This window comes from Pipistrellus hanaki (assembly GCF_964339955.1).
Source record: "Pipistrellus hanaki genome assembly, chromosome: 5".
NCBI classification, from domain to species: Eukaryota; Metazoa; Chordata; class Mammalia; order Chiroptera; family Vespertilionidae; genus Pipistrellus; species Pipistrellus hanaki.
The window spans coordinates 67,898,254-67,914,244 of record NC_140507.1 but is presented as its reverse complement, the minus strand read 5'-3'; the positions used below and the strand labels follow the sequence as shown (position 1 = coordinate 67,914,244).

General features: G+C 43.4%; 1 protein-coding gene across 1 annotated transcript; it reads left to right on the top strand.

The window, feature by feature from the left end:
• Positions 1-15,423: 15,423 nt before the first annotated feature.
• On the top strand, positions 15,424-15,675 carry LOC311623326 (H/ACA ribonucleoprotein complex subunit 3-like; the record flags this gene model as incomplete). The annotated part of the gene is made up of 1 exon (XM_084885335.1): positions 15,424-15,675. The coding sequence occupies one exon, from the start codon at positions 15,424-15,426 to the stop codon at positions 15,673-15,675; it is 252 nt and encodes an 83-aa protein (XP_084741461.1).
• Positions 15,676-15,991: the final 316 nt, after the last annotated feature.

The window sequence follows — 15,991 nt, the reverse complement described above, 5'->3', positions numbered from 1 at the left end:
GTTAGCTATTCAGATTCATTCTTAATCATCGCTGGTTCTATTTCCTCTAGGTGCCAAGCCTCATTTGCTAACTTAATTACTTGATGTGTGTAGTTTTTCTTTGTTTTGGTAGGAAACATGTCCTTTGACTGCATAGAGCAAGATGACAAAGGGGATATTTACCAAATAGCAAGACCCTGTTGCTCTTTGGAGGACCAAGATTCTGAATATAGTTTCTGGGGGACACATTTATTAATCTTCTTCAAAAGAACATATCGAAAGGGTATCATGTTCATCCTTCTGTCCAAAATTGCCTGACAATTTGTCAGCTGGAACAATAAATTCTTCCTGTTAGCTCTGGGGTGTTGTCTACCTCACAGGGGTGGTAAGAAGGTGGAGGAAGCCATTTTTAAAGGCCAATTATTCACACTTGCACATTGATGAGATTGATTGGCTACTAGATGCAAATTAGAAAAGAAAGTACAGGTGGGGGAACTGAGGGACAAAAGAGCTGTAAAGAGATTAATTTCATACTTAAAACAGATCCAATAATAAAACCCAGTCAGGAAATCATATTGAGTACCTCCCAAGTGCAAGTTTTGTTGGGAGGGGCACTGAGATACTTTCTCTGTCCTTGGGGTTTCATTGTCTAGGTTGAAAGATGATGTAAACAAGCAAAAAAGCTACTTTTAACTATAAAACTGAATAGAATATAGGAATAATTGCACTGGACAACAATAGAAAAGCTATCACAAAAAAGATAGGTCATTACTTTTTAAAATTTTCAAATGAATGGTATAGGTGATAATCTAGAGATGAAAGGAAATTTGGAGCCACAATGGACTCAGAAGCATATGGGAATGATGCCACTACCTTCTGTATCATAGTTACTATTACTATTGCTACTCTGCCAATAGCTTCTATTAACTGAGCATCTACTGTAAGCCAGTGCTAGTCACTTTACTACAGTCACCCAGTCTTCACAACAGCATTTTAAGGTATTTTTCCATTTGTAATAAAGAAACTGACAATTAGGTGCTTAGGGGTTTTTAAAACAGCTTTAAAGACATATAATTCAAATACCATATACTCCACCCATTTAAAAATGTACAATTCAATGATTTTTATTATATTCACAATTATGCAATCATTAGCACAATTTCCAAACATTTTCATCACCCCTAAATGAAACCCCAAATCTATTACCTCCTTTTCTCCAGAAATCCTTGAGACCTTTGCTTAAGGATTTTAACTCAGGTTTGTTGGGTACTGAAGGCTTTGTGAAAGCTTTCAAATCCTGAATTATTAGAATATTAGCTCCCTCTTCTCCCCGCCAAGTCCTACTCACTATGAGACTGATTTTGACAAGACTGGTAAGTAGATGGTTTAGTTCCAATATGAGGATGAATTCCTGTTAAGTAGTATCTATTGTGCTCAATTTTCAAATGCACCGATTGGGGTAGAAAGTTCTAGTATTGCACTTTCAGGCCATTTCTCTCTTCTTTATTTATGTGCCGCCCAAGCCTAGGACTGTTGAAAATTTCAAATAAAATTTCCTTTGCAATTTGTGCTGAGAGCTGAGAACTGAGAGCACGGATTCACAGATGACTAAACAAACAATGCTTAACATCCTTGCTCTCACCTTCAAATGGAAAAATTGGTTACTAAATAACACATTTTACAAAAGCAAGGGCTCTGTCTCCCTTTCTTTTATCAGTGAGTGGCTTAGCCACTGGAAATTGCTATGTGTTCCTGTTACAGAACTCCCAACAGATCCCTCTGTATTGAGAGCTGGCCCACAAGACTTTAACCATATTGTCTAACTGGAAAAACCTGGTGAATTTGAGATGTGGAATCCAAACCTGAATGTTAAAAACATACGAAATGCAAGCACCGGGATAGTGAAGCATAAAGCGAGGAGCTGGAATCCTCTGACATGGTATGTTAAGGAAACTAGGACAGGAAATCAAAGAATGGTGGATTTCGAATGGGTCAATCCAGACTGTTCTCAGCTCTGATACTGAGAGAATATTAAGTAATTTGTCCAAAATCAAACATCTGTTCAGTGGAGGAAGAGCTGAGCTTCAAACTCAAGTTTGCCTAATTCCAAAGGGCATTTCTTTCCACTGAATACCAACTCACTAAGAGCAAGTAGAGTCATGGAGAAAAACCAAAGACCTAAGAGACTGAGTGATAGAACACATTCTAAGCATCTGGAGGGAGAGCGGAAACTGCTTAGTCCCTATATCTAGGAGGGCAGGTAACAGAAACTCCTTCCTGTAGCTTAATCTCTCTGGGTTTCTGTCCAGAATTCGAAACAGTAATATCCCTCTCACCCCTAATAGTCCACAGACCTTACAGCACATTTATTTCTTTAAAAAATTTTTAAAAAATTAAATTATTATCTTTGTACATATACCATTGCCCCCCTTCCCATATATGCCCTCCCTCCCCAGAGTTTTGTGTCCATTGGTTGTACTTATATGCATGTATATAAGTCCTTTTGTTGATCTCTTATATTTCTCGATCTTTTAAATTTGGTGGAGCAGCCGAAGCCGGTTTGGCTCAGTGGTAGAGCGTCGGTCTGGGGACTGAAGGGTCCCAGGTTCGATTCCAGTCAGGGGCATGTACATGGGTTGCGGGCACATCCCCGGTAGGGGGAGTGCAAGAGGCAGCTGGTCGATGTTTCTCTCTCATCGACATTTCTAGCTCTCTATCCTTCTCTGCTCCTCTCTGTAAAAAATCAATAAAAAAAAATATTTAAATTTGGTGGAGCAAATCATGGCCCTCACATAAATTTCCACATACATGTCACAGTACCAGCGATGAGAGACATGAAAAGGAACAAGTTCAGACACATGGCTCACGGCCATGGCCATGAATCTCCCTCTAGTCTCAACCCTACAGGGAATTGTCCCAGTCTTTTCGTTGTGCTCCTGCTGGAGCCCGTGGAGAAGAAAGAGGCCATGTCTGAAAAGCGAACTGAACTTCTTGGAGCTAAAGAACTCCAAGGCTTCCAAGTGCCATTATCTGTCTCCTATTGTAATCCTGAACCAAGGACCAGATTTAGTTTATCTTTTCAAAGAACTGGTCAGCTCTCAAACCGAAGAGCTCGAGTCTTCTTATTTTCCTCTTCTGGGTTTTCAAATGATGTTGAGAGGCCCCAATGCCATGGCAACAGAAGCTGTGAAAAACCCAACCTGGAAATGTGGGATGGAAAGAACTTCATGGAGATGGCATCCTCAGAAGGACAGGAGCCATCCTCCTGAAGGCAGACGGGAGGCTGGTCCTTCTCTCCATTGTACCCACCACACCTAGGATCCTAGGGAGGTAGCATTTCGAGGAGCAAATAAATGCGTGGGCTCTAGTGTCCTGCAGTGCTCAGTCTGAATGCCAGCTCTGACACTTACCGGCTGTGTGATACTTGGCAGGGTGTTTAATGTCTCTGAGCCCATGACTCAGGATTGCTGTGTGGATTGTGTCAGAGGATGAATAATTGGAAAATGCTTGGCAAATATTAGGTGCTCAACCAATAGAATTCATTGTTGCCTATTTGAAACATCGGGCTTCTTATTTCTTGCTCCAAGTTCTCTACTGGCAATCTCTGAAAGGGTATAGATAAGAACAGGCTCTTATATCTCTGGCTTTCTTAGATCTGAAAGGATCTAGGGGGAAAAACTGTCTGAAATTTTTCTTGTGTATATGGCTCTTCCCTACCCAAAGTGTGATGATAATGGAGAGAAGGGTAAATCAGCAGGCAGAGAGCCGGGAATGGAGACACCTGTACTCCCAAAGCCCTGACTCACAGAGAGATGCTGGGCCAGTCATTTCCTCCCATTGAATTGGAACTTCTGCTCTGTCATGTAGGTTTCAAACTCTTGCAAGCTCTTTAGGAAAAAACAAAACAAAAAACAACAACATGAAAAACCCCACACATATTAGAGTTTGGATAAGGTAACCCTCTTCTACAAAATACATTTCTACTCAACTCCCCCAAAACGAAAACACTACTGCCAGAGCCTCCTCCCCTGGAGAAATCCAAATGGAAGTTTTGTCTGCTGGGCCAAATGCACTCACTGAATGGATCACTGAATACGTACGTCATGGTTCTAGGAAGGCTGGGAAAGGACAGACCTGTGCAGTTGTGAAGTGGGTCCAGAACATAGACAACCAAAACTGTGAGGCCCCAGAGTAGCCTCTATCTTTGGCATTTTGCCAAGCGCTGGGCCATGGGCCACCTACCAACAAAGAACCGTGTGTCAGCAGAGAGGAGAGAGGACTCGAGCTCACTGTGGGAAGCTCACACTACCTCACTGGATCCGAAGTCTCTATCTGTAAAACGAGAGGGTTAGACCCTTTCACCTCTGAGACTGATTACGTGCTGGTGTGCAGGATGCTGCCCCGGGTTTAGAGGCTCCAGGGTAGTGGCCAGGAGCTCTGTGATGGGCTCTCAGCTCCAGCTTCTCGCTTACAGGGAAAGGCAGAGCTCCCGGCTGAACTGAGGTTCTCATTCTCTCCCTTGAAGGCCCTCAGAGAGAGAAATGTGTGGTTGAAGAGCAGAATCCTACTTTGAAGGAAGCCCTCAGCTCTTTCACGTGTAGTAGTATTTTTTCAATACACAGTATTTATTGAGCACCTATGGTATATGAGGTATGTGTTCACGTCAGTATACAAAATACCCCCAAACCCATGGCTTTGTAAAGCGTATGCTCTAGTGCAGGGAGACAGTAAAAATAAACGTAAGAAATTACTTTAAACCATGTTTTGTTAGAGATACAGACTATGGCAGACACAGAATCAGAGTTTTGGTGGAGGTGGTGGCTGTTAAAAGATTGGAAGGATATTGGCTGCCCAAGGGGAGAGCATTGTTTAGAGCATTATTTAGAATATAACTACACATTAATATTCACAAAATGCCCTTTAATGATGCTATTCATTAGTGCTACTTGTTTGTTAATAATTAATACATGAGCCATCATCAGTCCACTCTTTTTTTTTTTTTCTTTCATAACGGCTTATGCATGTTTTGAAACATGCCTCAGCTGTCCAAATTTTCTCTTTGTCTCCCTCTCTTCATTCTGATGTCCCTGTTCCTTCTCTTATCTCTTCCACAGTCACCTGGGATTTTTCCATCCCGGTTCTTCCTCCTGCCTCGGCCCCTCCCCCCACTCCCCTTCCCCGCGGTGGGCTCCCAGCCCTCTCTGCTCCAGCTCCCCCGCCAGCCTGTCAGTTTCAGTCCGAAGCTACTGGCAAATAGAGTGGAACAGCTAGGCCCAGGAGACCAAGAGGAGGGAAAACCCTTGAGCGGTCAGAGCGCATTGCGCGTGCGTTCTCCAGGGCCTCACAGCACTTCCACAGGGCTCTCACTGGCTGGGGCGTTGGGAACGATGCTGGTTGTGCAGGTGGGAAGCTCTATCCCATTTCCAATAAAGCAGGCCACCTGAAGGAAAAAAGGCCCCCATCCAACTGCAAACCTCTGTTTCCTTTTTAAAAATATATATTTATATTGAATTTATTGGGGTGACATTGGTTAATACAGTTATATAGGTTTCAGGTGTACAATTCTGTAATACATCAGCTGTATATCGTATTGTGTGTTCTCTGCCTCAACTCGTCTCCTTCCATCGCCATCCATCCCCTATTCGCTTTCTTATCTTCCCCTACCCCCCTTTTCCTCTGGTAACTGCCAAGCTGTAGTCTGTGGATGATTATTATTATTATTATTATTTTTTAAAGCTTAATCCATTCACCCCTTTCACTCAGGTGGGTAAGGGTGGTTGGGTGGGAAGAAATCAACCAAATCAGCCAACGAACTTGTATGCATATATGCATAACCCATGGACACAGACAATAGGGTGGTGAAGGCCTGGGATGGGGTGGGGAAGTGGGGAGGTGGGGAGGTGGGGGGGGAGGGCTAGGGAGTAGGGAGTAGGGGGACAAAATGGGGGGGCTCGAAGAGGTCAATGGGGGGAAATGGAGACATATATAGTATATTCTTTTGTATTTTTTAACTCTATTTTTAACATTTCTGCTCTGATCTTTATTGTTTTTTTTGTTTTTTTTCTTCTACTCACTTTGGGCTTTGTGAGTTGGTACTCTGGGCTGGGGATCCCAGCTTGGGGTTGAGATCCCATACTTCTCAGGGGAAACGCCCTGCAGCTGAACTATCCCTCTGGAATCTCAGCCGCCACCCATCTGAGTGGGGCCAGCCCTTTTCCCATCTTCACCCTTCCTACCAGTATTGATGTGGCTTCTTCTGTAAATCTGTGGTCATAAGACTTTTCTTCAGCTTAGTCCTTAGTTGGTTATTCAGGATTGTTGTTCTATAATTTAGTTGTAATTCCAGTTTGGTCCAGGGCAGAGGTGAGTGTAACATTCACTTACTTCACCACCATATTGAATCTTAAATTGAGCTTCCTTAAATTGAGACCAAAGATAATTATAATATTCATCATTATACTAGTTCTTGGCTCTTGTGAGAAGGGTGACATGGGGGTAAAAAGGGTGAAGGGGAATATGTAGTCAATAATATTGTGATACTAATAATATTGGATGGTGACAGTTGTTGCTAGATTTAGTGTAATAAAGGATATTACACTAGTAATATTCACTTGGAGGGCAAAGAGAGGAAAGAGCAGGCTGGAGTTGGAGTCACCCATTTCCTGTCAGGTCTCTGATTGACAAAAAGTCAAATACAAGTAACATTCCACTCAGCTCTGCTGATATGCCAAGTCATTCACTACACCTGGGTCAACTAGCATGGTGTATGGAATGGTTGGTCCAGTCCACAGCCTGTGATGACCACTGGAGGCCTCAAGTCTCCCTGCAGATATATCAGAGCCTCAGAGATTGGCTTCCACTCCTGCCTCCTGCACCTGATTCACTGTTCTTGGGAGCCTTTTACTTGAATTTGGCCTCTCCCACACCCACCCCATGTGCTTCCTTAAATAGGAATGGGGAACCTCAGTTCCACCTTGCTTCATGCTTGTGGCTTCTTCCTCCAGCCCATTTCAGCTCATGCTGTGCAGAACCAAGATCTTTTCTTATAAGACAGAGGAAGCTAGGCCACATTTCAGAGTAAGACATGTTATTATAGTTTTTCCTATTTAATGTACTAAAGATCATAGACTAGGAATAGCATGTCAGTGATTTCATACCTGTTCTTACTTATCTTTTGACAAGTGGGTTCATTTCTAATTCCTGGTCCACTATTCTTAATTGGGCTCTGAAATGTTTCTTCCTGTAAGATTTTTGTTCTCTTTTGAGTCCATCGGCTTGATCCCACGCCACTCCTCGTCACAGGCCAGTGTTCTCTTCATCTGGAGCAAATCTCTTTATTGTGGCAATAATACGAAGATGGCCAGCTAGGCCCTCACCTTCTCCATGTTGGGGAGGGGTACAACTTTCTTATTGCCTAACACATTTGATTCATTTTGTTTCCAAGGTGCATTTAGGCCTGGCACCTGCATTCGAAGAGGTTGCAACTGACTCCTTAGAAAAGACTTGCTTGTTCTTTTCCCTTCAGTCATGCAGACCTACCCAGGTTTCTTACTTAGTCTTCCTTATACTTTTGCAAAATTCAGGGCTTACATTCACACTGGCATGAAATGGATCAAACTAACTGAATATATGCCCAGGATCTTCTAAGTTCTTGTCAACTCCTGCTCCAGTTCTGGGAGGCCTGCCAACTCCAGAGGCAGTGGTCTAGGACTAGGAAGAAAGAACGCTGACTAGGAGCTCAGATATTTGGCCTTCGATGTGTCTCTGCTGTTCACTAGCCAAAGGTTGAACACCAGGAATTCAATGTCTCTGAGCTTCATTACCTATTTGTATAATGGAAAGGCCTTGACATTTCTGATTTCATGGATTTTCTGCCCTACCTGCCTGGCAGTATTCCCCAAACATTTATTTGAGAGCTGATTATGTGCCTGGCACAGCTAAGTATGAGTGAGACATGATTTTTGTCCTTAAGAGGTCTGATGGACCTGGAGAATTCATATGCTGGGGCGGGGATCATCAGACACCAGAATAAGCTGAGGTGCCAGTTAAGAATGCAGATTTCTGGCCCTCACCTCCAACATATTGAATTAAATTCTCTGGTTCTTACACACAATAAGGTGGAGAACTCTCGCTGTGCTATGTTTGGATGATGGTGCTGATGGACCACAGATGGGATGCCCAGCAAGAGGTAACTGCCCACAGAGGATGCATTCATCCCTTTATCACCTTCATGTTCTTTTGCCATAACTTTATGCACCTTCTCTATGATTTAATAGGTTTCTTCCAGTTTGTTCATTTAGAGAATTGAAATGTATTTATTTAACACCAAAACATTATGCTATAAATGTAGATGGTAAGCAAGTACTGCTTGTTATAATAGATGGCAACTGTAAAAGGAACAGGATGGAAAAAGAAAAGGTTACATAATGCCAGCTAGATACTGCTAAGGCCCATTTTTTTTTTTTTTAAGTTAAAGTGGGAAAGTAGCAAGTGTTAGATGGGAGTGTGTGCTCTGAAAGAGGGACCCTAGTTACTGAAATGGAGTCAGTTTGAGGTCATTGATGCTAAACACTTGAGTGTTGAATAAGAAGAGAGATTTTCAAATTTATTTTCTTCAACTTCAGAAAACCTCTTACATAAAGACCAGTGTGTAAAAACAGATGAAAATCACTGCTGACAAACAACAAACAAAACAGCTGCTCTGAAAAAAAAACAAAACAAAAAACAAACAAACCCAGGACAGGGGGCCCATTCCCTACTGAGTTAGACCCAAAGCATTCAGACTGCACTTGGAGAAGCGCTGGCTTTGGAGCCCTGGGGGCCTGGTAAGTAAGCAGTTTGAGCACGTGAGCACAGGGATAGGATTCTGCATGCCAGCAGAGGGGGAGGTGAAGAAGAGCGATCACAAAAAGTATGGCCACATTTGGGGTGGGGTGGGGTGGGGTGGGGTGGAGAGGTTGTGAGATTTTCTGACCTAGAGTGAGGCTATTTTATTTTATCTTACTAGTTTTTGTTTTTATTTTTAGATTCAAGGAGGCAACAGGGCCATGTTCTCTTGATCGGGAGCAAACAGCTGGGTTTGCCCTTTGATTCAGGAAGGGCAAGGAAATCGTCATGGAGGTTAAGAAAGCTGAGTCTGTATTTCAGAGTGTTTGTAATTGAAAAGGTTCCTAGAAGTTGGAGTTACCTGTGGTCTGGCTCCCGTCGCTGTCACTCTAGTGAATCAGGGAATCAGGGAATCGTCTGAGCCTAAAAAGAAGCCTCATGGGTCCTAGCCGGTCTTGTCCAGTGGTTAGAGTGTTGGCTGCCAGACTGAAGAGTCTTTTGTTTCGGTTCTGGTCCCAGGCTCTGGTCGGAGTGCATGTGGGATGCAACCAATTGATGTGTATCTCTCACATCAGTGTTTCTCTCTCTCTTTGTCTCTCTCCCTCTCTTTCACTCTCTCTAAAAATCATTGGAAAATAATCTTTGGTTAAGGATTAACAACAATAACAAAAACAAACAAAAAACTAAACAAAAAAAGAAAGGAAGAAAGAAAAGAAAAAGAGGGGAAAAAAAAAAGAGAAGCCTCATGTGATCATTTTAAACCAGTCTTGGGAATCTTTCATGGCACCTAATTGGAAGCCTTTTTGACTCTGGGAAAAAATCGAGGGTGAATCTAATTCCTCCTTAATTTTGGATGAAAACCAGAGTTAGATTAAGTTGTAAATCTTCACATGAGAAGTTTAGTCCAGATGGTAGCACACTAGACTGGATACCTTGGCATGCTATCCAGATCCCTTTTCGCACTAATGAGCCCATCCCCTGGCCACCAGGAATACTGGCTGCAAAGACTCAGAGTGGCATCTCTTGCTGAGATCTGCTCTTGGCAGCAGGGAACTGCTGCGTCCAAGGTCACATGCCTCTCAGGGTGTGGCCTGAGGATGACTGGCTGGTACAGGAATACAAAGTCTGGGCCTTTTGGCTTCATTGGGACAACCCTCTGAAGCTCTGATCCCAGTCACAGTTGCATTCTCATCCTGAGTCAGCTCCCAATCTCTTGCACTCTTGGTGACATCATGATATGAAACCAGACAATGGAATTAAACGATATTAAGTTTCCAGGCAAGTGGAATTCTCCTGAGAAATAAGGATTCCTCCCCATACAAAACTGCTCAGAGCCTGCAGAATATAGGGTGGCTCCTCCCTGCATTCAAGGGACAAATAATAAAGTCTGAGTCAATACAGATAACACCCAAATATGCATATATTCATATACAATTCAAATATAAAAGTAGCTTCCCAATGAGTGAGTGCTGATCTGTGAGTAGGTTTGTTCCAGACCCAGTTTATTCTCCTCCCATGATTTGCTCAGCCTCACCTGCCCCTCTAGCTCTTGGCTGTCTGATCAACAAAGAACCCCAGCTGCTCCCTGTCACCTCATCTCCTAACGCTGCCATCTGTCTCAAGCCCCCTGAGTGCGCACCGGACTTTGGCAAGGTCTCTGTAACGTCTGCCATGGTGGGAGCCACAACAGGTCCAGTGCCCAGGAGTGTCCTGATGCCCATGCAGAGGCTTTGGCTGCCTTCTGTCTGGTGTCATGGTGTCAGGGAAGCAGTAGACCACAGCATTGGATTGGTTTCCCCAGTGGAGGCTGGGAGGAGCTGGATAACACCACCTGGAAGTGTAAGGTGGTTTTAACACCCCATTGGAAGAAATCTAAGGAGAGACAGGAGACAGGACAGAACCAACAAATAAATGACTCTCTTACTCCCTCTAATGGGTGCCATGTCTCCATATGGCCTTTCTGGAGACTTTCGGTGTGACTAAGCAAGTGGCTGTGTTGTTTTGTGAAGCTGTAGCCAGATCTGTAACTTACCACCTGGTATTTGTCTCGTCCTTCCCGACCTTTCTTGCTTTCCCCCCCTAATCATGATAGCCCTGGGATTGTATTGCTAGTAATGTGTTGACACATAAGATTTGCTTCAGACTACTTTCTCATGGGGCAAGGCAGCATCTAAGATCTTTTGTGAACATTTACATGAATTTTTGATATTTAAGTACTGTGTGTAGCATCTGGATGTGAATGAAATACCAACATATGCACAAATGACTGAACTCGAATGTATGTGGAATAGTTGAATGTGTATGTAGCATCCTGAACAACTGTGGGAAACAGTTAAATTGGTATTCCAGAGCTTGTGGGGTCAATGTATGTTAGAAATGGAATATTAGTGATCTATTGCTGCATTATAAACCACCTCAAAATACAGCAGCTGGAAATAGCAAACATTTATTATCTGACTGTTTCTAAGTGGGTCAGGAATCTGGGAAAAGCTTAGCCAGCAATTCTGGCTCAAGGTCCCTTACTGCAGTCAAGTTGTCAGCTAGAGCTCAAGGATCTGCTTGTATGCTTATTGGTGTAGCTTTGGCAGGCCTCTGGTCCATGCCATGTAGGCCTCTCCACAGGGCTGCCTTGCCATGTGGCGACTGGCTTCTTCTGGAGAGAGCAAAAGGAAGCCTTAGTCTTTTTATAATTGAATCTTGGAGGTGACATACCATTATTTATGCCACATTCTAGTCATTCGAAGTGAGTCAGCAAATCCATCCATACTCAGGTGATTACACAAAAGTGTGAAAACCAGACAGGGGAGATGATTGGAGGTTCTTTTAGAGGCTACCAACCACAATGGGTAACTGTTCCAGTTGTAAGTTGCACCAACTGCCTCATCCGGGAGAGATTCCCTCATATCTTATCCCAGGACCCCCTTGGATTTATTCTAGAAATGATTCTGATGGAGCTGAATAATTTCTGCTGTTTTTGTTTCTAGTTGTGTGAGATCTGAAAGTCCCAATTCTCCTACCTGTGTTGGTGATGGTATTGTGGTCAAGGTTGAGAGAAATGTGGCATTCACGTGGGAGCGAAGGTGGACAAACTCTTTAGGAATGCCATGAGGACACATTATCTGTGGGCATCATGAGAGTGAAACCACGGCCCAGAGAAATGAATCCTGAACTTTCTAGATTGCATGACCAATCTCCACTCTCACTTTTGGGTGTAGGAGGCAGAGAATTTAATGCAGCACCTCTCACTGAGACCTGCTGTCTCAGTATTGCCCTAGATACCATGAGGGATGCACAGATGAATTAAGACAGAATCTCTGTCCTCATGGAATTTATTTATATGAGCTTAGAGTTCAGAGTGGGAGGTCAAGGCTACTATAAGCATAAATTAGGGAAACCTTAAGTTATAAGAATGTCATAGGGGTGAGTGTAGATGGAGCCCAATGAGGCTGAAGATACAGCCCTGGGCTCTCCAATGTTTAGTGGTTGGTAAGAGGTGGAGTAGCCAGCAAAGAAGATGGGAAGTCTCATCTTATTTGTCTCTAAGCAACATTTGACCTAGCCGGGTCAGTGGCTGGCTTGATTAGTTCCTGGTTATGAGAGACTGCCTCTGGGTTCTCCTACAGCCAACTTGAAATTCCCAGAACCCCAATCAAAATAAGCACAACCCCAGGGAGCTCTCAGCAGCACTTTTTAAAAATAGACTTTTTAAAAGAGAAGTTTTAGGTTCACAGCAAAATTGAATGGAAGATGCAGAGATTTTCTATAGAATATCCCCCCCCCCCCCACACACACACATATGCATAGCTTATCCCATTATTAACATTCCTCATCAGAATGGTATAGTTGCTACAAATGGATAGGCCCACATTGATACATCATTATCAGCCAGAGTCTTTACATTAGAATTAATTATGGTTCCCTTTGGGCAATGAATATTCTATGGGTTTGAAAATGTATGACATGTATCCATCATCATAGTAGTTTCACTGATCTGAAAATCCTCTATCTCCAGGTTTAAAGTCTCTTTTTAAGAACAAAGTGGAGGGAGCTGGGGAAGTAAAGGGGGCACCACTCTGCTTGCAGCTTTAGGGATAAACCCAGATGTGGTCCTCAGTCTCACAAAGAACTTTGCGTGACCGCTGTCTTCAGGAGTGGAGTTCCCACTGTCTTCAGGAGTGGAGTTCCCAGCTGCCACTGTCTGCCCTGAGACCTCAGGCCTATTCAATCCTTCTCACTGTCACCCTTTGTTTTTCTGTTTCTTTATAGCACATGGGAATGTTTATCTGGTTTTCAAGTCAAGCTATTTATGTTTAAATGTTTTCTAAAATCCATATTATCTACATGAGGGAGAAGAGAGGTCCACCAAAATTTGACCTTACTGTGTCATCTTGACTACAAATTTTTGTAAAGTATTTTTTGAAGACATGTTTGCTTTCTTTTGGGTGTGAATGATACCAGAATCTCAGATTCCAAGAGTTGAGCTGATGACAGGCAGCACAAGAAGGCCAAAATTTATATAGGTTACAAGAGGCCCAGTGCATGAATTTATGCACAGATAAGGTCCTGCAGGCCCGCCCTGATGAGGGCCAATTGGGGCCTCATCAGGGAGGGAAGGAGGGGCCACAGAAGTTGGCTGGCCCTGCCCCTGATGGTGGGGCTGATCAGGGGCGGGGTGGAGCAATTGGGGCTGGGGCCAGCTGGGGGAAGGGGTAGTGGGCAGTTGGAGGGGCCAACCAGGGCCTCCATTGGGCTGGTTGGCTGCAGTGCACATCATAGCCACCAGTCCTTCTGCCATTCTGGTTGCTTGGCTTTTATATATATAGATACCAGAGGGAGGTGATTCTTATGGGTGAAAGAATATTGATTCTTGATTGTGAAATAAGAAAAATAACATCTTATTTTGCATTGAGTTTCAAGGAACTAATATATGTGTAACTGCCTTATAAACTGTAAAGTGTCCTGTGAATTATACTTGTTACTAATGGAGGGTAATCACCAGGGGGGAGTCTCTTTCTGTAGATTTGGTTTGCAGAAACCTAGTGTACTCACTTTAATTTAATGCAGGCCACCAAACTCTGGGTTTTAAAAATGCACATTCATTCCTCATTCACCCTTCCCTCAGGCTCTAGTGCCTTAACCAGACATATACCCGAGGCCATTCCAAAATGAAGGGAAAACATCTGGCCAATTTAATCAATCCAATAAAAGCATCCTTTCAAACCAGTCCAAAGATTTGGAGCACAGATCTCTAGGTAATGACTGAATTTTCAGTTTCAACTGCTAAGTTGTTTTGAGGTTGTGTAGACACTACTTAAGAGATCAAGGGTCAAGCAGCAAATGGAGAATCTAATTGGGCTTAAAACTTGGAGTCCTTGTGTTGAGCCAGGCTGAGCTCTTCACCTGATTTCTGAGGCTGCAGGGTGGAAGCCAGGGAGTCAGAGAGATAAACACTGGGAGGAGTTCCTCCAGTTTCATTTTTCTGGGCATTAATCAGGGAGTTCCTTTCAGTTAGTCTCTGTCCTCTGACTTCCAGTTCCATTTAAAATGTCATGAGTGACAGATCACTTCCTAAGGGATACCTCTTCCTTAATGTAACCCATTCTCTGAGGAACTGTTTTTTCCTGCTCTCCTCCCTGGAAGTGTCCATTTGGGTCCAGGCTACCCTGGGGGCTCTCCAGTTATTGAGACTGGCCTCTTCTCTTTCCCAGAATCACTTTATGGACTGAGAGCAAAGACGGGCTCAGAGGCCCCACACAAACAGGATGGAAACACAGGAAATAGAAGCCACAATGATTAGGAAGACTAAGAAAGGGAGGGGGGAAATAAAGAGACCTCTTCATAGCACATTATGACCACAAGCTAATGCATGCAAAATGCTTAGAACAGTACTGCCACACGGTAAACACTTCATATGTATTAGGTGTTATGATTATTGCTCTCATCTGACTTTCTCAGGGCAGTTTATTCCTCTTTGCTTTGCAATAGTGACCTCTAAAACTCTGAGACAATGGATAAGAAGCTGCTAGTGTTGAGCTTGTTGCATACATTTCTTCTAGGCTTCTCTGTATCTCCAACAGTGCCTGGCATAATGCTGATGCTGGCTACAATCTGTTAACTGAATAAAGAAGCTTCCTTCCATTGGACATACCAACAAACAGGCTGTTCAGAAATGGTTTTCAGTTAAGAGCATTTCCCCGTCCTAGGAAGGGAAACATGGCCAGTCTTATCACTACATGAAAGGATAGTATGGGGCTGGATGTCTGCAGAGATAAGACTTTCATTTTCTCCTCTCCTGGAAATTCCAAGGTGGATATAGTCTTCCTGGATTTCTCAGTGTGTGTTGATTGCATTGCATCTCCAGCTGCCTACCTCCACCCTCTAATTGGCTGCCCCAAGATATTGGCCCTGAATTTCACTCAGAGACCTCAAAATATCTAGTGGCTAAGCAAGATTCTTACGCCTCTTTCACAAAACTGTCTTTTCAGAACTGCTTCCTGCCTCTTCCATGCTGAGTTTTAAAGGACTCTGAGATTTATGCAGCTGAAAAGACTTACCTAGGAGGCCCTCAGTAGACAGAGAAGTGCAGATGGCATTGGAACTTCCTGCTTCAGCAAGATCATGTTTCTTCAGTATTACCTCAATGAACAGGAAGACCAGGTCTATATCCTGAAGAAGTTTGATTCTACGGGACAACAGACCTGCTTGGCCCATCCTGCTCGGTTCTCCCCAGATGACAGATACTCTGGACACCGAGTCACCATCAAGAAACATTTCAAGATGCTGATGACCCAGCAACCGCGCCCTGCATGTGAAGGTCCCTTACATTTCATGTCTCTCCTGACACCTGCGACCCCTCTCAGACTTTTCTGAAACCAAGCTTTTCAGTCTGTGAGCCTTGAAGCCTTTTACCACCCTTGCTGTTTGGAATTGGTGACATCATTATCTTAGATCATGTTTCTGTGAAGCAATCATGGTAGCACCCCCCTTAAAGAAAACAACTTTAGGCTTGCTTAAAAAAAAAAAAAAAGACTTATCTAGTCAACCAATGAGTGGAGAAGCATGGCTGTAATCAGAACCCCAAGCTCCAGACTCTCAATCCAGTGCTCTTTCCATTTTACCTAATCTAGCTCCCCACTTCCTTTTAAAATATGTAACCCACATGAGGCTCCATCTCCTTTTGTTCTCC